The sequence below is a fragment of the Aspergillus thermomutatus genome (assembly GCF_002237265.1).
Source record: "Aspergillus thermomutatus strain HMR AF 39 chromosome Unknown NODE_193, whole genome shotgun sequence".
Classification (NCBI taxonomy): Eukaryota; Fungi; Ascomycota; class Eurotiomycetes; order Eurotiales; family Aspergillaceae; genus Aspergillus; species Aspergillus thermomutatus.
In genome coordinates, this window is record NW_020798242.1 from 26392 (window position 1) to 52275 (window position 25884).

Sequence of the window (25884 nt, forward strand, 5' to 3'; positions counted from 1 at the left end):
CGTCATGGCAAAAGACGAGCCCACGCAATCGCACTCCGTTTCGGAGCTCAATACTTGCGTGTCCACCGGTCACCGAACTGCTGCCAAAGAAGCGACATTTCGAGAATGGATGGTCGCGAATCAAATCGGTATGCGTGAAATCTCCAAGTTGCCTTGGATCGGAGTCCATTGATGGTTTTACACTGCTCCAATCCATCTCTCGCTTAATCTGGTTCCGCGGGAGAAGCATGCGCTCGACCGTAATTGTGACAGAACTGGACTCGATGACTGACCGTTGCTGTGTATGCGTATTTAGGAATCTCATTGACCATCCTTGCCACGCTTTTGGCGGCTCATAACCTTTACCCAACCCTCCGACCGTACACGGCGCCGTTCTTCCAATTGTCGTACTACCAACCTTCCGAAGGGGTCTATGTCCAAGGCTTTGACGATGTGTACTTTGTTATCAGCTCCGCCATCACATTCACCGCCGTCCGAGCGATTGCCATTGAATGGATCTTCCGACCTGCTGCCAGATTTGCGGGATTGAAGCGGAAGGCTTCAATTCGTTTTGCCGAGCAGGCGTGGATGTGGGTGTACTATGCGTTCTTCTGGACATTCGGAATGGTTTGTCTCACTGCACCCATTGCCCTTCTGGACGGTGGAACTGACATGCCGGGTGTAGTATATCTGGTCAAACTCTTATTACTGGATGGATTTCAAGGCCATTTGGGTTCAATGGCCTGCGCGGGGTGTCTCTGCAAACCTGAAGTGGTATCTCCTGGCGCAGCTGTCATTCTGGTTCCAGCAGATCCTGGTTATCAACATGGAAGAAAGGCGAAAGGATCATTACCAGATGTTGACTCATCACATCCTCACCAGCACTCTCTTGACCTCTGCCTATATCTACGGTTTCTATAACGTTTCGAACGTTGTCCTGTGTCTGATGGATATTGTCGACCTGTTGCTGCCGGTATGCCATGAGATCCATCTCCCCCCCAAAAAGTGGCCGAGCTGACATTTGCGCGACAGACTGCCAAGATTCTCAAGTACTTCAAGTTCGAACTTTGCTGCAACATCACCTTCGGTCTCTTTATGGTGACCTGGTTGATTACTCGTCACATTTTCTACCCGCTACTCTGCTGGTCTATCTACAAGGATGTCCCTGATGCAATGGCCTACGGCTGCTACTCTGGTACCACCGCCGAGATGATTTCCGCCGATGGATACCCGAACCGATTCCGCTACCTCTTTTACCCGTTCTTGAACATCAACGGTACCATCTGCATGAATCGCACCGTCAAGTGGATTTTCCTTGGTTTCCTTCTGGCTTTACAATTGCTTTCTCTCATATGGTTTGTGATGGTTGTGCGCGTGGCCGTGAACGTGCTCCGAACCGGCAATGCCGAGGACACTCGAAGCGACGACGAAGAGGAAGCGGACGTCCAATCTGCGCGCAAGGACGCACCCAACAGCAACACAGTCGGTGTGGACGGGGCGAATGCCGACTGGCGACGAGCCTCGAACGGCTCAGCCAGCGTACGACCTCGCGGGCGGGGACGAATCCACCTCGGCGACCAGAGCGATCGCAAAGCCCTCCTTGGCAGAATCGGATGCGACAAGCCGACGTAGAATCCTCTGATGCCACGGATCCACCCAGCACTCGTGCTTCTTCTAATGTTATTATGATTTGTGCCGATGTTCTAACATCAAAATGAACTACCTCGAACTCATCTACCAAAAAGGGAAAAAAAATGGGAGAAGTGCGGAGGCAGCCTCAATACCCAGCAGTGTTCTTCTACGTTCTCGTTAGACCTCGATGTTTTTGATATCATGGGAATCGATCGATTGGTTTTCTTATCTTCTTATGATCTGCCGCTATGCTATGCCACTGTTACCGGGGGAGGTCCGGCAGGATTGATTGTTTGTTATGGTTTTCCTCCTCGTTTACGCATGATTGTCTACCCTGGAAGGTGATCTTGCTTTTTCTTCGATGACGTGCCTGATAGATGGATGGCCGTTGCTTCTGTGTTTCATGTTCTAGAGAGACAATCCAATACCCACCTGATTGATGTGCATGTATGATAGACCTGGTAATGAGATGAACATTGAGCTTGGATGGATTCCTCGAAAATTCGTACCATGCTGTTCCATTTCTTGATGTCAAAGGAGTATTGCTCGCTAATTACAATAGCATAACCATGTACATTGAAATGGAGCGTAAGTGCAGGAATACATGTCATCAATCATCATGTCATAATATGTTGTTCCGAGTACGGAGTATATGCGTATGTCATTCCTGAGGTATCATTTAATTCATCAAGATGCCTTTCTGATACCGGCCAAGTAATCAAGGCATGTCGATTATGCAATAGTTGTATGCGGCTGAGGATACGGCGTCACGACCGCCGACGGTTGCGATCCCAGTATTTCCTCGCGCATTTCGTCCTCGTCCCAGAAATACTCGCTTGATTGAAGGCGTCTCTGTTGGCGGGCGATCAACACTTCTTCGTCAACGCTATCCGACCCCAGAGCGCATTCCTGCTGGGTTAGGATAAAGTTGATCAGGACCTGCCGGAGACGGTCCCAGACGGTGCCCTTCCGTTTCCACTCGAGGCGTTTCGCAATGCGTACCATGCGGGACACGACCCAGCATCTTTCGCCGGCGTCGCCTGCTTCTCCTTGCGGGTAGCCGCCGTTGTTGAAAAAAATCCAAAGGACAGATGTGATGCTCGGGTTGGTAAAGGGGTTGAGCTTTTGGACTTCCAGGTCCAGCCAGTCGAGGTAGCGGTCAAAATTGGTAGAGTTGCGATAGGAGTCGTAGAGTGCGACGGCCAGGAAGAACAGACAGGACATACAGGTGTATTCATCGATGAATCGGATATCCCGAATCCCGTGGTCATAATCGGGCAGCATGGTCAGAATGGAATGGAGCTGTGTTCCCGGGCTGAAGCGTCTGACGCGAGGAGCTGCGCTGCTTCTGGAGACATCACCAGGAAAGCCTAACGCAGCCTTCTCCAGCTCGTGTAGACGGCGGAAAAATCGCAGAAAATCCTCACAAGCACGGTATTGATCGCATAGGCTCTCTGATGATTCTACCGCTGTCGGCGTGTGGGGAATAGCGAGGTGCACATCAGGAGCAAGAAAGTCAAGGCTCTCTGGAGAAGTGTCGGGTATGGCACCAGTCCATGGAAGACAAGAGGTGCAAATCGCTTTGGGTGCGCAGCTTACGTCCACCCTATGCCAAGTCAGCCACATCATGCATGCCACCGTACGACTCTGTCAAAGCATTACCAGTACAGAACCTTCTCTAAAAAAGGACTAGAAGCCCGCATGCCTCGCATCCCGCCTCGGTTCCGGACCATGGATGCTAGGCCCATGCAGTGCATCCTTTCAATAGAAGCATCCTTGGACCATTTCTTGACGGCATGAGCAACTTGCATGTCCAGAGCACAGGGGGGACTTCAATTACCTCGATCACTGCCATTGTGGCTACGGCGTATATTGTGCCGTCCTGCAGACCCTGGGAGTCTGCTTGAATTCGCTCATTCATTAATCGAAGCGCCCGCATTTTATGAGTGAGGCTCTGAACAGAGTCCGCCTTGCCTTCCACTCCAGCTCGATGTTTTGAGGCAATAGCAAGCATCGCCTGGAATGAAAGATTGTCATGCAGCGCAATCTGCCGGAAAATCTCCATCATTGGGTTGTTCGCGACGGAATCGGCAAATTTATACATCATGGATGGATATGTCACAATAACTTTGCAGTGTAAGCCATCAGCCAACATGAGATCAAGATTTATTGTGCCAGACGCCCCTCTTGCTCTGCTATCGAGCTCTGCGTGATATTCAACCGTAAGAGTATGGGCTTCCAAAGAAGAACTTACAGTGTTGGATCAGCTCATGGTCAGCGTGGCTTATAGGAATTGGATAACAGCTAAAAGGATCCTTGGCGGCCCCATGACCAGGACTGGCCCGAGGATCTGATAGTGTATAGCTAACGATGGGGAGGGAAGGAGAAGATGGCTCTTCAGATTTGACTTCAGATGATCTCGACGCTAAAGGCATCAGTGGCCCTATCCCATTTACTGGGGTGCGTGGCTCCCCATCGTTCATCAGAGACAATTTCTCCTCGTCCGAAGGGATATCTTTGACAGAGACTTCAACTGGGGAGGATGGACTGCTAGATGAAGAAGCTTCCGATATCATCTGGCGGCTGACCCAGCCACCAATTGGCAAACGAGGCGTCTCCAGTCGAGCAATGCTGTCCAAGCGCCGCTGACGCATGTATTGCCGCATTGCATGGCGGCGGACCTGACGCCGTGACTCGTTATCTGTAACGAGGACAAATTCAAAGTTTTTGGACTGCGGGTTCTGTGCTTGCTGAGCCGCCCTAGCAGACGGGTTCCTGGACGATCCTGTCAGATCCCCCGCATGACGACCAGAAGACCGGCGCACAGGTAGTGCACCCGCAAGACCGGCTCCATTCGAAATTTGCGGATCCTGATAGGGTTGTCTTTTTGAGGATGCATTCGTGTTATCCTCCTCTCCCATCATCTCATGATCCGGCCTTGGCTGGGCGAGTAGGACGAAAGTACAGGTCAAGCTTATAAGCGATCGAGTGGGGAAGATCTTGTCCGGCTTGTCAGTGGAGGACACTGACTCGCTGCTCGGACGCTTAAGCAACGTTCATTACACGCTGGCTTTCATTGGGGCTTTGATTTGAATTCGCTGGTGCATCTGAAGAACAGGAGTGATTTAGACTAGTCCAACGGGAAATTGCACAACTCCAATGTTCGGCGTCATCCCGATTTCCCTTTCGGGCTATAGTGCCCCACACTCTACCATCACGTGATTATCGGATCGTGCATCTGACTCAGCGGAACCTCAATATCAAGCGGTTATCCGTGGCAGACGGGTTGTGTAGAAGTAATTGAATCGGAAATATCATTCATGTGTGCAGAGTCTTCTGGAATGTGAACATTCCATGTCTTTTAATTCAAGTCTTCTTCGCTGAATCGTTCTGGTCGAGCACCATCACCAAAAGCAATTATTGAATCATGAAATACGAGGTGCTTAACTCCACTAAAGCGCTTATCATACATTGTTGCCTGCGCTGTTGATCCTCAGTGGCTGACTGGCCTTGCAATGGCCTTGATTCCGCAACACCATGTCGGCCCATCCCGCTGAAAGATAGCACGAGGGCCCGAGCTATCTGGGTTTCATGACTCTGTCATCAGGCAGTATCGAACATCTAGCTACATAAGACCCGCCATTCGTGGTCAAGAACGGATGCTTTCACTAATATGCGCAGCTGACAGGAAGCTATCAGAAAATGATTGAAAGCAAACGCATCGTAGCCGGTTGGGTGGGCTTTGCTTTCCAGAGGGATAGCGCTATGCGCTGAATTAGCCGGCTTATCAGCAGTTCACCAATTTTCTCCTGCCTTGGGCAGACTGGACATCGTAACTTCCAGAACTGTCCTGATAGAATCTTCGCCGGACGGGTCGGAAGCCTGCTGTCTCCTAGGTCAATCTATGTGGAGCAGCCTTCCATAATATCGCAATTGACAATCAGAGTATTCATCAATCAAATTCAACCTCCGGTTTCCCGAAGTCTCGCGAGGGCTGCGCTAATGCCGTCACTCATTTCTTCCTGATTAAGTTGGTGTGGAGTGTCGACTTCAGAGGCTCCTTTCTGCGCCTCTACATGACTCCTCCGTTCCGCTTCCGAGAGGTACATGGCTGCTTCATAATCATCATTCATATCTACGGGCCCTGTCCTGCTCGCAGTGCCGGGGCCCGAAGATCTGCTTTCTTTACGCCCAATGTTCCTCTCAGGCGCCTTCGATTTCTTCGCATTTTCCACCCGAAAGTCTTCCCTCACTGCATTGCTCCATTGACGAACTTTCTTTTCGCCCCAGCCGGGTACAGCACTGATCTGTTCCGGCTGCGCGTTGATAGCGTTTTGTAGACTCCCGAACGTGGATATTAGACTCGCAGCATCAGATTTGTTGATACTTCTGGGAGTCGTAACGAATTCCACCAGAGACTCCTTGTAAGACTGGGCTTGTTGGGTGCGGATCGCGGTCGGTTGAGCGTTTTCGGACGACTTGTATAGTTCGAGATAGTGAGCTGCTTCCGGAGCCGACCAGCAGAGCATCAGGGTAAAATTATTGATGATCGATGTCTTTGCGAGTTCCTTCAAGCTCTCTTCGTGATTGGCGATATCGACCATGACCAATATAATTCGGAGCATGTATTTCCCACCAAGAGCCTTTATCCGGGAGTATATGTACTCGGGATGTAACCGGTGGTATTTCAACGATAAGAACAGGGCACATGTGGTTGATCCAATGACATAGTCGGCGGGTATATCTGCATACTCCCAAGGCAACAATTTGATGTGGTTCAGTATTGGATTGCCCTTTTGCCTGGTCGAAACAAGAATTGCTGAAGGACCGGTTCTGTTGGCAAGCGCCTGCGGTTTTGGTTGCTGGACCTTGGAGGACGTGGATTGAGCAGTAGCTGAATTCAAGGTATCCCCTGCAGCTCGAGGGGTGGCGCTTCCTTCAGGGAGACTATAGTCGGGATCTGCGTTATCAGCACCGAAGTCCTTAGCCATGTTTGCGTCAACCTCGAGGCTTCGAGCAGTTGCTGTTATCGGTTCGGTCTATCTAATCGCAGCAGCCAAAGGTCGGGCCAGCTGTGCTCACCGCCTGTACCCACTTTCTCGCTGGAAATATTGACGCTGGGAATTTTCTGCCGCTACAAAAAAAAGGCCGAAGGAAAAAGTGGACGATCTCAAAAGCCATGACTGAACAGCACAAGAAAGGAGGTCTGGGCGAAAGTAGTGGTGGTCAACAAGACACACAGACTACGATGGGCTCCCCGAAAAAAGAGAAAGCTCAGGACGACAAAGTCTCCACGCAGCCAAGAAGGACCCTCTTCGTTCGGTCGCTTCCCACCTCAGCTACGACCGAGAGCCTTACGGAATACTTCTCACAATCCTACGTTATCAAGCACGCAACTGTTGTCAATGATCCGGAAACGAAGCAGTGCAAGGGTTATGGTTTCGTTACCTTTGCCGACCTCGAGGATGCGCAAGCTGCGCTAAAGGAGCTGAACGGGTCCGTCTTCGAAGGGAAAAAAATCAGAGTCGACTACGCTCAGCCGCGTCACCGTGAGATTGATGAAAATCTCGGGAAAAGTGTGCCAACTTCCGCTGCTCTTGAGCTTAAGAAACAACGGGAGCAACAGAAAGCAGCTGCCCAACCCCCGAAGCTGATTGTCCGGAACTTGCCTTGGAGCATCAAAGAACCAGAAGATCTAGCAGTACATTTCAGAAGTTTCGGCAAAGTTAAATATGTCACGCTTCCTAAGAAAGGTGATCAGTTGGCAGGTTTCGGCTTCGTTGTTTTACGAGGAAAGAAAAATGCCGAAAAGGCGCTACAGGCCGTCAACGGCAAAGAGGTGGACGGAAGAACGCTGGCGGTTGATTGGGCTGTAGAAAAGGAAGTATGGGAGAACTTGAAGAAGGAGTCCGAGAAGCAGGAGGAAACTCAGGAGGGAACCAAGGGGGAAGCGGGATCGAGCGATGTTGAAATGGCAGATGACGCGGAAGCGGCATCCGACAACGAAGATGTCGAGTCTGATGACGAAGATGAGGAGATGGATGACGACGAGGACGAGGACGAGGACGAGGATGAGGAAGATGTGGATGAGGAAGATGTGGATGAGGACGAAGAGGATGAGGACGAGGGTGACGAAGACGAAGGAGAAGAGAAAGAAGATGAGCGAAATGCTTGTACAATTTTCATTCGGAACCTGCCCTTCACATGTACAGATGAGACGCTTTACGAGCACTTTACGCAATTCGGCCCCCTTCGATACGCGCGGATTGTCGTCGACCCGGAAACAGAACGTCCTCGTGGTACCGGTTTTGTCTGCTTCTGGAAGGTCGAGGATGCCGCATCGTGCGTGCGCGAAGCCCCGAAACAACAAGATACTTTGATCGCGGAGAAGGACAAAGGAAAGAAGTCTTCCACCGCACTCAAGCACTCTATCCTGCAGAATGAGAATTCCGACCCCAGCGGTCGCTATACCTTGGACGGTCGTGTGCTGCAGGTCGCCCGCGCCGTGAGCAAATCACAAGCTGCCAGACTGGAAGAGGAGGGTATATCGAATCGACTGGTTCGTGATACTGACAAGCGCCGTCTTTTCCTCTTGTCAGAAGGTACCATCTCTCCCAACTCCTCTTTGTACCAGAAGCTTTCGCCGTCCGAAATCAAGATGAGAGAGGATAGCTTCAAGCAACGACAGAACTTCATCCGGAAGAACCCGGCTCTGCATTTTAGTTTGACCCGTCTCTCGATACGCAACATCCCACGTCACGTCACCTCCAAGGACCTCAAGCAGCTTGCTCGACAGGCTGTGGTTGGTTTCGCCAAAGATGTCAAGGAAGGTCAACGTCAGCGTCTCTCCAAAGAGGAACTCACACGATCAGCCGACGCTATGAAAGAGGCAGAGCAGTTCCGGAAGGCAAAGGGCAAGGGTATTGTGAAGCAAGCCAAGATTGTCTTTGAGAGTCGAGATGGAAGCAAGGTCAACGAGGACAGCGGAGCAGGCCGAAGCAGGGGCTACGGTTTCATCGAATACTACACACATCGACATGCGCTTATGGGTCTAAGATGGCTTAACGGTCATGCTGTGGAAGCCCCTAAGAGCGGGTCGACGGACATCAAAGAAAGGAAGAAGCGACTAATTGTCGAGTTCGCCATTGAGAACGCCCAGGTTGTCAAACGACGGAATGAGATGGAGGCCAGAGCACGCGCCTCCAAGAAGGAAGGTCAACAGAACAACGGAAGCACCCCGAGCAAAGATGATTCGAACAGCAAAGCTACACCAAATGGCAAGAAGCGGAAGCGATCCGAAAGCCGTGGCAGCGGCAAGGAGCAGGACGGAGACCGCGATGTGGAAGAAGAGAACAAGCTCGCCAAACGCAATCGGATCATTTCTCGGAAAAGGATGCAGCGAAAAGCTCGAAAAGGGAAGGCCTAGTTGGGTTGACCAAAAGTGACTGTATAGAGCTCTATTTATAATTATCTCTATTCCCCGGCGTACTTGGGTGCATTCTGGCTGTAGTAGCAAAAATAAAAGCATTTGTTGTATTCTCCGAATTGGCAATGGAAAAGAGTGTAGAATTTCATGAATTCGTGGGGTATAGTACCTTCATACAATAGCATAACTCAGCGCCGTTACAGACCATGGCTTGTCTTCAGGCGCACTAGTAGTTCGTAGCATCCTTCACCTTTCCGACGATATTGTATCTCTTGCTGAAGAAGGTAAACCATTCACTCAAAACCGTCTTCTCCTTATCATCCAAATCATACCAATCAGGCCTGCAATCCTCAGGCTTCAGAGACGAGCAGGCAAGGGCCCGGGAAGGATCCTTTCCAGCGAAAACTATACAGTGGAATCAGTAACGCGAACTACAGACCTAGCCAGCAATTATTTTGCAACGCATGGGAAGGGAGCATCGACATACCGTGGTACTGGCCACTGGTACCATAAGCAGGATTTTTGCTCACATCAAAGACAATTCCCTTGATTGCGACGAGAGTTGGGCGGCTGGGATCCGTGCCTGCAAAAAGCGCATCAGTAGATTCATTCTATCATTGACGAATCCAGCCGAGGAATCACATACCGTCGCACTTGGACAATTCCTCCACGGTGATCGGGTCATCCTTCGGAGGATCCAGCTGAACAGGGACTTTGGGTTCGAAGCGCTTGGGTTCTGGCTCGTGTTCCACCATTGTGACTGTATGATTGGAGACTTCGAATGTGAGAAGGATATTATTGAAAGGACGTAATCGAAGGAAGAAAAGTCGGAGTTCAGCCCACGGGAGCTCACTTGGACGCGGGGCAGGCGGGGGAGCTCGGAGGCCGGCATAACCGTGGGTCTTACTCTTGCGCAAACACGGCAACTGGCGTCATCTTCAACTGTGACATTGTTGGAGATGTCTTTGCATCTTCTTTCATTGGCTCATCGAGCGGGATGAAGACGCCTTCGAGCGCATGGCTATTGCAGCTAACTTTCGCAGCCATCTAAGCTGTACTCCGTACTCCGTAAATGAACCACAATCAAGCTTCTGGGCCCTGTGACAGGTTGTTCAAAACTGAGCTGTCTGCATTCGATCGTCGACAGTACATCGCCCGGCTCAACTATAACTTTAATTCAGTTCGGAGAATCAAGTCTTCTTTTTGGGATCGAGCAGACTATGAGCCGCTCGGAATCTTCACTCGGCCACTAATCGTCAACAGAGATGATGACGATCTCAGAGACCACAGCGCTGTTTCTTTGAGCCTCTCCCACGCGAAGATCTTGATCAAAATCCTTTTGACTCTGGATACTCCAAAGAGCTTCAAAATGATATCGAGAGTCAAGCAAAGGAGATCGGTCGATGCTCAGCTCGACAGCCTGATGCCTACATGAGTGCATGCTAACTCGGCTATCTCTTGAGCTGGAATTTAGATATGTTTCCCAGGAGAAATCTGGACAGTCCGGGTGATTCGATTGGCACCCTCTGCCCGTGGTTCTGGAGCTAGGTGTATTCATGATCCTATCGTTTCAATACATCTGTATATGCTAATCGTTCTGCTGTAGTGCCCCTGGTGAGAAGTATTCTTTAGAGACACTATAAATGTTAGATGGACTACCAAATTGATACCCGCGAAGCCTGGCAGCTTTCTTCCAAAGACTATACCCACATACGAAGTTCTTTTTGAAGCACGATGTGATAGGAGATCACAGGTTGCTCAGAGCAGAGTGACAAGACTTAGGCTGCCACTTATCTGAACACAACATCATACCTGTGATTATCCGTTCAGGGTGTACCTGGCCCTGACTACGTAGGTACGATGGGAGGATATCGCGAGCTTACTACGGATACGACGGGAGCATGCTCAATATCTCGCCGACACCACTTTTCGACTTTACCACTTCAGAAACTGCTCTTCCAAACTCCGACATATTCATACCTCATATAGTCAACAAGCTGGTCAGAAACACTAAAGAAGCGTCATCAATGCTGGTCAAGGACTTTGCGTCAAGTCACGACCGGTAGGCACCGTTGTCCCTGAGGTAGTCTTCTGTGCTATGTCTCCAAGTGCCGTGTATATGCCTCTGATCCTGGGATGCTTAGTACGTCAACTCTCTTTGATCCTGTGGTTTATAGTGTCTCTTGCTCTTGCTCTAAGTAACAATTGATGATTGTTCATGGACATGTCAATGATTTCCTTGTGGAAGGATAAATGTTGCTTTGAAGTAGACAAAGGCTCCGATAGAATTCTTAGAGTAAAGGAGATGATCAAATTGTTTCAAGAATGAAAGCGTAAGTATCTCTCCTGTCAATGTATCTTCGGATTTATTCGATACACATACCGAGAGGTAGAGACCATCACCCATTGCCTCTATTAATGTACAAAGTATATCCATGTGAAGATGACGTCACGGCATATACCAGTCAGCTGCGCAGAACAGCCCAGGTTGTATTTAAACTGTTTATTAATGTGAGGTGTTATGTATGGGCTCAATATAATGACATTAGCTGATGTCCCTTGCTTTTTACCGTTGCACAATGCGGGGCAACCTCAACTTTCGATGACATTCGGAAGATCATTTACTTCAGCTCAGAGCTATCATCTATCATATCGATATAGTTCTCAAGAGCAATATCATCGAAATGTCCTCTTGCCAGGAAAATCTTTCCAGAGACTGTCAAACAAAACCTCCTCGTCCCTCGAATCGTAGGTCATCTACAGAAACCGGACCGGATGGTCAAGGGCGCAGTAGGACGACTTCCGTGGACTCGGACCTATCTCACTACCTCTACTTCGAAGACAACGATTGCTTTTTCCCACCTAGCGAACTCGGAGAGAAGCCATCGCCAGATGGAAAAGATCGGAGTCACTTGACGACAGGGAGGCCCCCTCCATATGTGGATTCGTCTATACAGACCTGAGACGAGGCTTTTTGGAATCGGGGTCTTGGAGACCTCTTTATTTCTGATGCTTATTTTGATTGCTCCGACAGTTATTAGGGCTTGGATGATGATCGACCTGACTGAAAATATAATTTATGACTTTGCATGCGGTTTAGATTGAGATATTATGTTGGCTGTTGTTTTCTAAATGCGGGCGAAGGATGGGCTCTTCATGTTGCTTGTTCAGCAAATTGTCCAGATGCAGACAATTTTTATGTGACAAACTTCTAGTATTAAATAATGACAAATGACCTTTTTTCTTCCGCAGAGTAGCCATGTATCCATAAGTTCTTTTGATGTCGAGGTCGAAATTGAGGTCTTGTCGGTTTGATGCAGTGGCTGAGACTAATCCGGTAGTAGTCGATTCCTTAGGCATTTTGTTGTCAGCCACCGTGCCATCATCCCATGTCAATCTTGCTATTCGCATCAGGTCTCAGAAATTGTCATTGTTGGGTCAGATTCTACTGGTACTCTGCCATATCTTCTTGAACAGCCATGATGTTTATCCAATTCCTCATCCCACTCTTCCTTTCTTCTTCTTCTTTTGTAACTCTGTTGAACCTCGGCAAAATGGAGGTTAACTTTTCCCCAAGATGAAGGCCCACAGCAGGACACTTGGGCTCTGATATGGATCTATGGTGAATCAACTAAACTAATCTCAGCCTCTTGGTTACGTTTACTAGCCCAAACAGGCACAGTTTCCTTGTTGCATCCCATGCCCCTCCATCCCACCAACTACGTACATCTCGATGATTTCCTCCATTGCCGTCCGTTTGCCTCTGCCATGACTTTCCAAGAGTTACTAACGGCTACTCCGTCCTGCTACTACACTCGGGAATATTAAGCTGAGAGAGAAAGATGCTGAAATTCCCCCTGCTGCCTTGATGCGTGATGGACAGATAAATGTCTATCAGTACCTCCCACGGCACACCCGTCGATTTTTATGGGGACTATGACTGTGGGGATTTCATGGAGTCCTCAGAACGGCTTCAGACCTAGAGGAACGTTTTCCAGGACGATGATTTGCTGCCACCACTGATCCAATCTTATTCTCCTTATTACAATGGCAAGCGCAATAATGGTGAAAAGCTTCCGGTCTTTCCTTGGGCGAGAAAATGGTCGAGCTGATTCACTTTCGTGGGTCGTTGGTGATACTACTTCAATGCCGGCTTTGGCCTAGCTGACTTATTATCTCCAAAGTGTCCCGCATTTTAATCTCACATGGTCTTTTACTCTATCTGCTTAATGCGTTAGTGTCGCTTTTCTCACCGTGACATTTTTTTTTTTTTTCCCTTGTTCTTGGAAACTTGGCTTTGCGGTTATTGCACTTTACCTCGCCCTTTTTGGATCTTCTCCATGCTTGGGATGTGTACAAAGAGGTTGTTACTTGTCGTCAATTATGTCGAAGCCTAATCCAGACACGAGTTTCCATCAGACATCATTGCCCACGGCTATCAGCAATGATAGATCTCCCCACTCGACGGACGACTTCGACTTGGCCACAGCCAATTTGACAAAAAGAAATGGCTGTCCTACGACTTACTCAGAGAAGACTACTGTTATCGAGGATAGTGAAGAATCGATAGGTGGCGCATCGTCGAAGCCCACTTATGATCATACGCAGCGGAAGCTGAAGCCCAGGCATATCCAGCTTATCGGTATCGGTGGTACGATTGGTACAGCTCTCTACGTCCAGATTGGTAAAAGTCTGATTAAGGGTGGCCCTGGCAGTCTGTTCCTGGCGTTTTCAATCTGGTAAGTATTAGATGCCCAATTTGATAAGCTCTTTTCCCTTTATTTGCCTCTGGTTGTTGCGATCTTGGCCTTTCAGGGGTCTCCACTGGGTGAGCCCATGGCTACAAAAAAGAGCAAGATCTTTTGCGCGAGACCACATCAGAAATGTCGCGACAAATTCAATTGATGCCGAGAAGATACGACGAAGAGCCCAGGAAGCTCAATTTGTGCTTTAGTGCAGAGCAGTGTCATACTTCGCACCCGCATTTTGCTTGACTGCCCTTTTATCAAGCCATGAAATCTTATACGTATCTACTTCTAGGTGTTTCGTCATCCTGGCCATTACTGTTTGTACGCAATCCCAGTCTTCAAGCTCCTGAATTGCTCTCCCCAGCAATGCCGCCTGCAACCTGCGCTCCAGAAGCAGCTCTCCTCTTCGTACGGTTGAAGTGCCCTGAAGCGACAATCCCCCCTTTCTCCTTCACCCTCCCCATGCGACTTCCTGGCTATTCTACAATACGGCTCCTTGGCTATGTAGTCCGTGCTAAATACAGGTTGCATCCTAGGTCTGGCTGAGATGGTCACGTACCTGCCAATTTCATCACCCTTTATTCGATTTGCCGGCCGCTATGTCGATGAAGCCTTTGGGGTTGCCGCCGGCTACAACTTCTTCATCTTTGAGGCTGCCCTGGTGCCCTTTGAGATCACCGCGTGTAATATGATCATAAACTACTGGAGCGACGTCATTCCAGTGAGCGGGATCATCGTCATCGTGCTTGTCCTTTACATGTACGTAACCGTCTTATGGGACGGCAAAACCCCCTGCCCATCTTGAATCGACTGAGTGTTGACTTCTAGCACGATAGACTTCTTAACGTCTTTGCAGTCCAATGGTACGGCGAATCCGAGTTTTGGCTTGCTCTTTCGAAAGTGTTGCTCAGCATTGGATTGATTATCTTCACATTCATTGTGATGCTGGGCGGGAACCCGAAGGGAGATCGATTCGGATTTAGATATTGGAACGAGCCGGGCGCCTTTGCAGAATATTACGAGACGGGTGATCTTGGCCGATGGCTTGGTTTTCTTGCATGTCTGATCCAGGCCAGTTTCACCATTGCAGGACCTGATTATGTGTCGATGGCAGCTGGAGAGGCAGTCAACCCCCGCGCAGTCTTGCCCAGGACGTATAACGGCATATTCTATCGACTCACAGCTTTCTTCGTTCTGGGTGTCTTATGTATCGGCATTCTCGTCCCCCACAATGATCCTACTATGGCCGAAGCCTTCGCCAAGGGCCTGCCTGGCGCCGCTGCGTCTCCTTATGTTATCGCGATGGACAGACTTGGGATCCCTATCCTCCCCCACATTGTCAACGCCATGATCCTGCTGGCAGCGTTCAGTGCTGGGAATAGTTATGTTTATTGCGCCAGCAGAAGTTTGTATGGGCTTGCCCTAGATGGCAAGGCGCCACGACTGTTCACCAAGTGCACCAAGCGGGGTGTACCAATATACTGTGTCTCAGTTGTTATGCTGATTGCGCTTCTTGCCTTCCTCCAAGTGTCAAACAGCGCATCTGTCGTCCTGGACTGGTTCGTTAATCTGGTACGTGTTGCTTATGAGACTTGGACCACCTTGGCTTTCTATTTCAAGAAAAATATCTCTAACAGTTGGTAGGTAACTGCTTCGCAACTCATCAACTTCTCGGTCATCACTTTTACCTATACTCGTTTCCGGAAAGCTATAATAGCACAAGGTATTCCACGCGAATCGCTCCCATACCAGAGTTGGTGGCAACCCTATACTGCCTACATTGCTCTGGTTTCCACAACGGTCATGGCGTTTGTAGGCGGCTACACTGTCTTTCTGCCTGGAAATTGGGATATCCCGACCTTCCTCTTCTCTTATACGATGATTGGAGTGTTTCCGGTTCTTTACTGCGCTTGGAAGTTTGTTCGCCGCACAAAGACGAAGAAGCCGGAAGAAGTTGATCTAGTGACAGGCCTCGACGAGATCGAGGAGTACGAGAGAAACTACATTCCCGAAAAACCGAGGTAAGGATAGTTTTGTCGAAACCCCGAATCTTCTCGAGCAGGCCAACTGATTTGTGTTTCTAGCAACGCACTCTCGAGGTTCGGTGATTGGCTTTTCGCATAGGCGACCTGTTATATACCTGCATGCCCTAGATGCCGTAACATTGAATGTCTGTGTTACGATGATGTTATGATTGGAATGAGTAAATGGTTGTTGTGAGGAACTGTACAAAGAACTATTCGAGTAATCGGGAAAATCTATAGTACAATAGAGACATGAAATGTATCATCCTTTAGCCCATCGACAAACGCCATACTCGCAGTCAATCATTTGCCCTCCTCCTTCTCACCCTCTGCCCCCTTCAACGCATTTAACCTTAATTTATTCCGCTTGCCGAGGACGCGCAGTGTATTCCGCCTCTCGATTTCAGTCATCTGCTCCCAGTTGGCGATCCGCGACAGCGACCCGTCCTGGTTGACCACCAGTGGACCCAGAGCGTCGAGCTTCACCGTCGACCCCCCACCACTAACGTCGATCTGCGTGGCTTGCGATTCTGCGGAGGGAGCCTCTGGCAGCGCAAGGATAGGTTTGTTTTGTTCCTGCTCCTGCTCCTGCTCTTCTTCTTGCTGACGTTGGTGTTGCGACTGGCTCTCGTTGGAGGGAGAGGCAGGGTCGGCGGACATGGTCGCGGATGTAGAGTAGGTATGTTCTTGGTTACGAATGTGGATTGAGCTCAAATGCGTAGGATGGTAGAGGTTGCCGGATGGGCAGGTGGGATATAATGCTGAGTATGAGCGGAGGTTTGGTGATGTTGTGGTTGCGGCGCGGACTCCGGTTGAGAAAAGAGGGTTCAGACTGAGATGGAGGAGTGTAGCGCGGGATATGGCTTTGAGCGACGTGTACATTTCTGGAGGATTAGAATGGGGGTTCGAGTGGTAGGTTTGAGAGACGAGGGAATTATTATAGCGGAGATTGACGTTCTGGAGAGGTAAAGTGGAGAGAGGATCCGCGGAGAGGATTCTAGAATGATGCTTTGGAGACCACGACCATGATTGTGCGTTATGCTCAGATATAATCATGAATTTCTATCTAGATCTAGGTCTAATGTTGAGAAACGATTTCCATGGCGTTATACAGCACAGTCAATCTGGACTACGAGGATTCTTTGCAGCTTCTTCTACCGAAACCACCAATTGACCTGATTTTATGGGTTAGGGCAGTACGCACTCAAGCAGAGGGTAGATGGAACTCACCGACGCAGTAACGCCCTCTCCAACGCCCTTGATGCTATGCCACCATCCCTTTGGTATAAATAGCCCGTCACCAGTTTCCAAATGGGCTTCGTATCCTTCATCTGGCACATTATTGATATCGTCCGAGTCTGCATCAGCCCAAACTGCCTGCTCCAGCAAAGTCCTTTCCTGTCCCTGCATCATCTCCTCACCCCGAAAGGCAGCTGCCTCGCGATCCCCACTCCGACCCAATCGGCGCCTGACCGATGCGAATATCCTCTGGCCGGCATCGGGAGCCAAAAGTCGTACGACCTTTTGTCCGGCGATTTGCACGAAGAGATTCGGGTTCGGATCACGGTGCAAAGGAGTATATGTAGGCGGGTGCCCGATCCATACGTTCGTATCGTAGACGTCCCCTTTGCCCGCCTGTAGAACGAGTTCGGGGGTGGGGAAATCATCGCGAAGAACCGGCGGAAGATCGAGCAGCTGGCATTGCGCCAGGTAGAGTCGCGTAGCCTGCGACTGCAATTCCATCCAATCTAGAAACAGACTCAATGGGGCGTGGAACTGCCGGAAGCTCAGCTCGCTCAATTCAGGTACTGTTGCGCCCGGCGACTTGGTTTCTGCAGGCGATTGCGTGAGCTCGAGAGGAACGAATGCATCACCGCCATGCTCTTGTAGATAAGCCGTGTTTAATCTGCGGTCATGGCCGTTGGAGGAAGGGACCGTTTGGAACCATCGCTCGCATGCGGGAAGGTCGCGAAAGTGCCGGCGGGGGAAAAGGACTGGGAATTCTGGATGGAAGTAGTTATTGCGGAATTCATCAATTTTCACCTCGCGGAGGGGTTTCAGGGGATGGTATCGGTTCTGAGAGGTCGAAGATATCGAGGGTCCATCCTTGGAGCTGATCAAGGATATTGACCCCGGTTGTTTGCTCCGGACGACGCGTGATGGCCGCTTGAGAACCCGCAGGTTATTGCAGGAAAGCAGCCATTGCTGATACTTCATCCAGAACAATTATGCCGACGCTGCCACTTCGGTTGATTTCAGAGAGTCGTTATCTTTTCTGGAGGGTCAAGGAATGTTTGTATCACAAGGCGGAATCAGAGTATTGTGCCGGCTACACAGCTCGACAAGAAGGTGACATTTGACAGAAACTAGTCGCTGTGGATCTTCATGTCAGGTCCAATCCATGGACCACATTGAACTATCCCCCACAGGGTTGACTGCTTCTGTGGAGAATATGACGAGACCACTTGGATTCATTGTTATCGATGATTGCATGATCTCTAGCTCCTCAGAAAAGCAATGGTTCTCGATTGCCGGACGTGACTCTTCGCCTTACTGAATGAGGAGCACAAATCATGATGTTTCCTCGGTCAATCCAATCACGCGTTTATGGTCTGATTGTCAAATCCAGCGAACAACCGAGGCGAGGCCGATGCTCTCAGCTCCTGTGACTCTGTCGATCTTGGCTTCCCCTCATTTGAGATCCATGCTAACCAGCATTCTCGGCTTTATGATGAATAAATGATAATAATGAGGGGGTTTGCATTAGCATGGCTATCCATCCTGAGGAAGCCCAATGAACCCCCTAGGAGTGTGAGCTTGCACATAGCTTAACAACCCTCCTCTGCTGCCTATCTCTATCATTTCAAGTCTCTAGGGAGTTCTACGCTTTCTTGCTACTCTGTATTGCCGCTCTGTGCCTTCAAATCTATTGCAACTGATCAGACAAGATGCCTTCTTCGGTGGCAAGGATTCACAAACGCCACGCATATGGCAAAGATGCTCACACCTACTACCCTGTTGTTGTGATTGGTGCAGGGGAGTCCGGCATTGCTACAGGATGTCGACTCAAGGAAGCGCTGGGTTTTGATCAATTCAGAATCTTTGAAAGACAATCGGGTATTGGAGGTACTTGGTGGATCAACCGCTACCCAGGAGTTGCATGCGACGTGTATGGACATCCTGAGGCATATATGCTTTGTCAAGGCGGCTCTTTTGCTGAGTGTTTGTTAGGCCCGCGCTGTTGTACTCTTTCTCGTTTGCTCCGAAGAAAGACTGGACTACGCTACGACCCCCCGGACCGGAGATTGTTCAGTACCTGGCTGATGTCTGCGAGAAATATGAGATAGTGGACAAGATCCAACTCAACACAAATGTCAAAGAACTGCGATGGCTAGAGGATGCGGAAGAGTGGGAAGTCACGTTATTGCATCTTGTTCCTGGCACCGGAGACTTGTCCGAAGGGGAAAGAAATGCGCGAATAGCCAAAGAAGGCGAGCGCAGTGTCTATGTCAAAACAGAGATTGTGCGAGCAAAGATTGTTGTCAGCGGTGTGGGTGTGCTTGTAGAGCCTAAGAAATGGCCTGAAAACGTACCCGGGATTGAGACGTTCGAAGGCGAGGTTATTCATACGGCTCGATGGAAGAGCGACGTTGATCTGTCCGGGAAAGATGTTGTTATCATTGGCTCTGGCTGCAGTGCAGCCCAGGTAGTCCCTGAGCTGACGAAACCCGAGTCCAAGGTTAAGTCAGTCACGCAGCTCATGAGGTCGCCTCCCTGGTTCATGCCCGATTTGGTGCCGCCGAAGTCGCTCGAGAAATGGGAGAAGTACACGCCGTCATTGTTCAGAAACTTCCCTGGTCTTGCTTTTGGTGCAAGGGCTTTGCTGTTCTTCTTACTGGAGTGGGATTTTATCAGAATCTTCAGGGACAATGAGTTTGCCCGTCAGCATCGTTCCAAGTTGGAGACGACATTCCTAGAGCACATGCGAGCGACTGCCCCAGAGAAATATCACGACATACTCACTCCCAACTACAGCCTGGGCTGCAAGCGACGGATTGTCGAGTCCAACTACTATGCCAGCATTCATGCGCCCAATTTTGAGCTGACAACGAAGCCCTTGACAAGCGTCCAAGCCAGAAGCGTGACATTAGGCCCTGGACGACATTATCCGCCGGAAAGTAAGGAGTCAACGGATGAAGTGAGACAGATACCGGCGGATGTCATCGTTTTGGCCAACGGATACGAGACCCATAAATGGCTTCATCCGCTTCGGGTTGTCGGTCGGCGCGGCAAGACCCTTGACGAGATTTGGGAGGAGCGTGGAGGAGCACAAGCATACCTGGGCATTGCCATGGACCATATGCCGAATCTCTTCCTTTCGTTTGGCCCGAACACAGCAACCGGTCATACCAGCGTCATTTTCGCGATCGAGAATGCCGTCAATTACTCTCTGAACTTCATCAAACCCATTCTCGAGGGACGCGTCAGTACTTTCGAGGTGAAAGAGAATGCTGAGCGCGACTGGACGGACAAAGTACAGAGAAGTCTTCAAGGCACCGTCTTTCGACGCGGAGCTTGCACAAGCTGGTACCAGACTGATGATGGTTGGAACTCGTCCACCTATCCGTGAGTCTCCTACAACTAGATTAAGTCACAACCGATAGAATACGCCCGCTGATAATCTTGTCTAGATTTACTCAGATTGACTACTATTTCAGATGCACCTTTCCTGTGTGGCACCACTGGACAGCCAAGTATACACGCAAGGGACTCATGCTTCAGAGGGTGAAGTCCGGGCTGAGGAGGTTCGCGCTCGTGGCAATCATTTCCAGTCTGTTCTGGCTCAAGAGGCATCCTAAAGATACTCAACGGTTGGTCGAGTTCTTTGTTGGAGCCCGAACTACTGTAGTCTCAGCTATCCGAGAGGGTCTGCTTCGCGCTCATCGAATGCTCTTGTGATTGATTTTGCGGTTATATATGATCTATCTGATCCAGCGCTAGGTGATCTGAATTTCAAAGATAGATTTATGTCTGTCATATATGCCAATCTGTCATTACCTTAAATACCTTTGATTAGTGATAATCTACCTATAGTAATCGAGAGATGTGCTTGTTACTCAGGGTCTGCGCTGATTGGCTCTTGGGAGATTCTGGGGAAACGGAAACCCCGCGCGGTCATCGAGACCCGGCTGGAGCATGAAAGGAATCTCTCCGCACTCTTTTCACTGCCTTATGCTGCGCAGAACAACGCGATCAGCCCTTACTAACAGCAGCTGACATGGCTTCCGAGTCGTCTCAGGTCGATATGGCCACCCCTCAGGCGGGAAAAGCAGACCATGATGCCGCCACAGCTGAGGACAGCGCAAAGAGGAAAGCGGAACAGACCAACGGAACTCACACGCGCACAAAGCGGAATCGCTACATCTCAATCGCCTGGTATGATCCCGGCTGAGGAAACTCCGAATTTACCCCATGTTTGCTTCTGTGAATGGCTGTAAATTCATGATGGTTATTATCATAGTTGTGATACAGCAGCCATTGGACCGATACAGTTTGACTAACGTGGGTCCCTTGCTACAGCAATGAATGTAAGCGACGCAAGATCAAGTGCAACGGTCAAGTGCCATGCCAACGCTGTGGCCATCTGAATCTCGAGTGTCAGTACTATGTCTCAAGCAACTGTCTCCATCGCTCTGCCGATGATATGAAGTTTGAGTTCGCAAAGGGAGAGAGAATGACTCTGCGATAGGCCGATACGCCCCCAATTGCTGCAACAATAACTTCAAGGATTCCGAGTACGTTTCTCCCTTTATATCTTCCGTCTGGCTTACTTTGCCCTCAGTATGGTGACTGACGAACGATGATACCGAACAGAGAGTTCCGTTCGATGAAAGATCAGATCACAACTCTGCAGGAACAGGTGAACAGTCTCTTCAGCAGTCTGAATGATCTTCGGAGTCAAAGATCATCTTTGGACTCGCCGAATCTCGAGAACATCTCTCGAGATGGCTCACAGTCGGTCTTTACACCGATGCAAGCGGCCACCGTCAGACCTCGCGTAAGACATCTACGGTTTCATGGTCCCACTAGCTCCGCCTTCAATTTCGATGTCGCCAGATCCAGTCTTCAGAACATGGGCATTGCACCCGCCGAAGAAGTCATGAATGACGATCTGACAACGGCCCAAGCCACGCCGGCCGCTTCGCCGCCTGCTCAGCAGGCTGTATTTACACAGCCCATACATCCGACCAAAGATCCGATATGGGCAATCAAACGGGAGGAGGCTCTACGACTATGTCACGTCTACGAGGAAGAAGTCGGTATTATGTATCCGCTTGTGGATATTGAGAAGGTGACCAATCAAGTCAACCTCCTATATACTTTCATGGAAGCTGCAATGCGGACTGGCTTGGCGCAGCGAGCATTCCCGGGCTCAGATGCCCTTCATGATGATAATACAATTCTCCTCAAGATGATTCTCGCCATAACGTTGATCATAGAGGGGAGCGGGCGAAGTGATCTGGGCCAACGTCTGTTCCTGAGTGTCAAGCCTGTCATTGAGGCTAAGCTTTGGGGACCGATCGACACCAAGACCATCCAACTCTTTGGCATGGTGGTATGTATTGTCCTTCTGATGATATCTAGCCCGCCCGAGACCCTGGCTAAATGCCCTGACAGGCAACCTACCATTTCCACACGGATGACGATGCGATGGCCTACCGTGTGATAGGATTCGCTGCACGTATGTGCCTTGAACTGGGTCTGCACCGACGGGAGGCGTTGATGAAATCCTTTCCGAACGAGGATCAATGGTCTGACGTCACCAAGATCTTCTGGACGATCTACAGTTTGGATAGACGCTGGAGTCTGGGTACCGGGCTACCCTTTGTCATTCAAGATGAGGATGTCGACCCTAACCTCCCCGAGCCTGTAAGTTAAAAGCAAGGAACGACACGCGTCATCCACGTCTGACTAACAGGTCTAGGACGGATCGTTGCCTTACTTGAGGTGTATGATCTCATATAATCGTATAAGCTCAAAGATATGGTATTCCGGACTTGGCTCTGAAGGCACGACAGACATACGCAGAGATGAGATCGGGTATCTGGACTACCAGGTTCTCCAGTGGTACAAGCAGGTTCCAGATGCGTTGAAATTTTACCCTGGCGACTCTCCGAAGCATGGCGAGACGGCCAGCCGGGGTTTGCGGCGGCTACGGGTGCTGCTGTACTTGCGCATGAATCAGCTTCGGATTCTCATTTATCGGCCCGTACTACATTCTTCTGCAAGTATCGCCGAAGACAAAGGTCATGCTCAAACGGTGGTGGATGTCGCCAAAGATACAGTTCGAGTGCTCACACAGCTTAACCATGCTTCTGACATCTATCGCACTCAACAAATTACCTTCAACTACTTCCTTGTCGCCGCTCTCGCGGTGCTCTTTCTGGCCGTATGTCACGCGCCAAACGAATTCAACCGACAGGTGCGGGACGAGTTCTACATGGCACTCGATCTGATCAACGGATTCAGTACAAAATCGTACGTATCAAAGCGGCTCTGGAAGACAATCAAGAGTCTGAGAATGATCGGGGAACGGCTGGGCGTGCTGGCGCGCCCGTTCGGCTCGGACTCGAACGACCCCCATTCAACGGCTGCTGTCGCCATGGCGGGCCTGGCGGGCCATTCGATCGAGGATCTGTCCGTCTATGGTCCGATGAATGGGGTCAATGAACTGGGAAACAGTCCTTTGAACGGACTGCAGATGAGTCATGAGCTCACCAACCTCTTCGAGGCTGTTGGAGGCTTCAGCAGCTTCATTGCATCCGGTACAGCACCCGAAGGTATACCCGGATTTGTGGGTCATGATGGAGAGCTTCAAAACACGGGCGAGGGGCTTTCAGGCATTTTTGGCGATGATGGAGAGCTCTCCAGGGTCATCAGGGAGCTGTTTTGATTTCTTGACAGTATTACGTCGCATGAATCATGTATATATCAGGAAGATCCTACCGTGACGATAAGCAGGGGATTCATGATGGGAATATAATGATTTGGATTCAATTATGCTCGCTTTTCGAGATGATATTCACTGTAGATGTAGGCTTGTCGGAAGAGTCATCTGTATGGGACTGAATCATGCACGTGACTTAGAGTGAATCCAGCCACTTGAACATCCTACGCAGTACCGACACAACACTGCCAGTCATCAGGGGCATCAAGGTCTGGTGTTTAAATGTTGTGACCATCATTCTCGGACAGGAAAGCCAGTTTTCACGCATCTCCGTCTCGCGACGGCTGTCAAGTCCTCTCGATTATAGCAGAGGTAACGAAAGCGACGTTTTTCCCACCGCCCCACGAACCTAAACTCGGGATTCCCTCGACGCCGTTGATCGACCACCGCACCACCACGAAGAAAGAGACCAGAGAGGTCTGGTGTTTCCGCTCTACAATCGATTGTGTTGGCCGCTCGCTGCAGGTGAAAGAAATTTGCTAGGATTTGTACTCCAGAACCCACCGGATGACTTCGACCTCTGTTTGAGAGCAGTACAGAGTTAGTGGGGGGTTTTCCACCTTCAAGCGCTATCTCGTCAACACTTCCTCATCGCACAACGATCCGCCGTCCCGCACATTGGGATGACCCCTCCATTTATCAGGTAGACGAGAAACCCGACCTCTTCCCTTATTTCATGACCAACCCCAGACCGAGTTACGGTCCACCTTGAATTTACGGCTCTTTCGACATCGATCTTCCGAGGCAATTGGGCTCAGGTCTGTGCCCGATCGGCCAGTGTCGAAGAAATCAAAGCGAAGAGCTTCCATCTTCGTTCGATCCATCGTTTTCCGTTTCGCTACTCGGCAACGTGTCGAGAGAGACAGGTTCGGCGTTGGCCGACGGCCTGGACAGGCTGGATCTGAGTCAACTGTCTGAATCATCAGCCTCGTCGTCATCCGAGTCCGGCTCGTTCGATATGTCGTCTTCGGAAGGGGCCCCGGAGTCATGGATCTCCTCGTTCTGCTCGCTGATGGGTCATGAATTCTTCGCAGAGGTGTCGGAGGACTTTATCGAGGATGACTTCAACCTCACCGGTCTGCAGTCGCAGGTGCCCATGTACAAGGAGGCGCTCGAGATGATTCTGGATGTGGAACCGGAGGAGGATGAAGACGAGGAGGAGGAAGAGGAGGAGGAGGAGGAGGATGACGACGAGATTCTCGGTGATGAGCGACCCCCGGGCTACCGCAGAGCTGGGGACCGGAGACACGCACGGGTGGCCAGCGACCTGAGTGTGATCGAAAGTTCTGCGGAACTGCTCTACGGCCTCATCCACCAGCGCTACATCACTTCGCGACCGGGAATCCAGCAGATGCTGGAGAAGTACGAAATGCAGCACTTCGGTGTCTGTCCGCGCGCATACTGCAATGGAAGCAAGGTCCTACCCGTGGGCTGCTCCGACACCCCTGGACAAGAGACGGTGAAGCTGTTTTGCCCCAGTTGCCAGGATCTGTACACTCCGCCCAACAGTCGTTTCCACTCGGTCGATGGGGCCTTCTTCGGGACCACGTTCGGATACCTCTTCTTCATGACCTTCCCCGACCTGGACATTGGCCCCCGTCTGGATCCCTCCATGTTAACCGTTGCACCTGCGCATGCAAACAATCAATCTCGCTCCTCGTCTATGACGTCTGGGGTCAACCGCGCGACTCCCGATCTGCCGCCCCCGAACCAGCCAACGGAGATCAACGGCGTGCGAACCGTCAACTTCTGCCCCGGTCTGGGACCAGGTAGGATTTACGAATCGAAGATCTACGGATTCCGCGTTTCGGAGCGATCCAGAGTCGGTCCGCGCATGAAGTGGCTGCGGATGAAGCCGACGGATATCCGGGAGTTGGACGAGTTGGCGCAGTACGAGGCCATCCACGGCTCAGCCAACAATGCCGGCGATACCGAGATGATTGTTGAAGCACAGAATGCAGCCGCAATCGCAGCTAGGAAGAAAGCGCCCATGCGGAGACGGCGGCATAATCCCGATCAGATGAGCATCAACGGGGTGGAAGGTTGATAAATGCTGCCGGCTGGAAG

The 25884-nt window shown here is 50.3% G+C and overlaps 10 protein-coding genes across 10 annotated transcripts; 5 read left to right on the forward strand and 5 right to left on the reverse strand.

The window, feature by feature from the left end:
• Positions 1-4: 4 nt before the first annotated feature.
• On the forward strand, positions 5-1611 carry CDV56_103704 (putative longevity-assurance protein (LAC1); the record flags this gene model as incomplete). The annotated part of the gene is made up of 4 exons (XM_026757323.1): positions 5-128; positions 296-606; positions 665-952; positions 1012-1611. The coding sequence occupies 4 exons, from the start codon at positions 5-7 to the stop codon at positions 1609-1611; spliced, it is 1323 nt and encodes a 440-aa protein (XP_026612012.1).
• A 732-nt stretch (positions 1612-2343) lies between these two features.
• Positions 2344-4535, reverse strand: CDV56_103943 (uncharacterized protein; the record flags this gene model as incomplete). The annotated part of the gene is made up of 4 exons (XM_026757562.1): positions 2344-3217; positions 3274-3398; positions 3452-3738; positions 3866-4535. The coding sequence occupies 4 exons, from the start codon at positions 4533-4535 to the stop codon at positions 2344-2346; spliced, it is 1956 nt and encodes a 651-aa protein (XP_026612013.1).
• Positions 4536-5573: 1038 nt separating this feature from the next.
• Positions 5574-6602, reverse strand: CDV56_104261 (DNA repair protein RAD10; the record flags this gene model as incomplete). Its single annotated transcript, XM_026757880.1, has 1 exon — positions 5574-6602. One exon carries the CDS (start codon positions 6600-6602, stop codon positions 5574-5576), a length of 1029 nt encoding a protein of 342 aa, XP_026612014.1.
• Positions 6603-6790: 188 nt separating this feature from the next.
• CDV56_104392 (mRNA-binding ribosome biosynthesis protein NOP4) lies at positions 6791-9037 on the forward strand (the record flags this gene model as incomplete). Its single annotated transcript, XM_026758011.1, has 1 exon — positions 6791-9037. The coding sequence occupies one exon, from the start codon at positions 6791-6793 to the stop codon at positions 9035-9037; it is 2247 nt and encodes a 748-aa protein (XP_026612015.1).
• A 226-nt stretch (positions 9038-9263) lies between these two features.
• CDV56_104614 (putative progesterone binding protein) lies at positions 9264-9792 on the reverse strand (the record flags this gene model as incomplete). The annotated part of the gene is made up of 3 exons (XM_026758233.1): positions 9264-9442; positions 9525-9620; positions 9684-9792. 3 exons carry the CDS (start codon positions 9790-9792, stop codon positions 9264-9266), a joined length of 384 nt encoding a protein of 127 aa, XP_026612016.1.
• A 3628-nt stretch (positions 9793-13420) lies between these two features.
• Positions 13421-15810, forward strand: CDV56_104970 (putative general amino acid permease (Agp2); the record flags this gene model as incomplete). The annotated part of the gene is made up of 5 exons (XM_026758589.1): positions 13421-13776; positions 14150-14193; positions 14322-14544; positions 14622-15357; positions 15430-15810. The coding sequence occupies 5 exons, from the start codon at positions 13421-13423 to the stop codon at positions 15808-15810; spliced, it is 1740 nt and encodes a 579-aa protein (XP_026612017.1).
• Positions 15811-16112: 302 nt separating this feature from the next.
• On the reverse strand, positions 16113-16691 carry CDV56_105173 (uncharacterized protein; the record flags this gene model as incomplete). The annotated part of the gene is made up of 1 exon (XM_026758792.1): positions 16113-16691. The coding sequence occupies one exon, from the start codon at positions 16689-16691 to the stop codon at positions 16113-16115; it is 579 nt and encodes a 192-aa protein (XP_026612018.1).
• Positions 16692-16997: 306 nt separating this feature from the next.
• Positions 16998-18026, reverse strand: CDV56_105241 (putative JmjC domain protein; the record flags this gene model as incomplete). The annotated part of the gene is made up of 1 exon (XM_026758860.1): positions 16998-18026. One exon carries the CDS (start codon positions 18024-18026, stop codon positions 16998-17000), a length of 1029 nt encoding a protein of 342 aa, XP_026612019.1.
• A 731-nt stretch (positions 18027-18757) lies between these two features.
• CDV56_105390 (flavin-containing monooxygenase) lies at positions 18758-20768 on the forward strand (the record flags this gene model as incomplete). Its single annotated transcript, XM_026759009.1, has 3 exons — positions 18758-18978; positions 19041-20435; positions 20501-20768. 3 exons carry the CDS (start codon positions 18758-18760, stop codon positions 20766-20768), a joined length of 1884 nt encoding a protein of 627 aa, XP_026612020.1.
• A 319-nt stretch (positions 20769-21087) lies between these two features.
• Positions 21088-25864, forward strand: CDV56_105564 (transcription factor domain-containing protein; the record flags this gene model as incomplete). Its single annotated transcript, XM_026759183.1, has 8 exons — positions 21088-21245; positions 21390-21466; positions 21559-21604; positions 21684-22425; positions 22488-22739; positions 22795-22819; positions 22889-23664; positions 24596-25864. The coding sequence occupies 8 exons, from the start codon at positions 21088-21090 to the stop codon at positions 25862-25864; spliced, it is 3345 nt and encodes a 1114-aa protein (XP_026612021.1).
• Between the last annotated feature and the right edge of the window lie 20 nt (positions 25865-25884).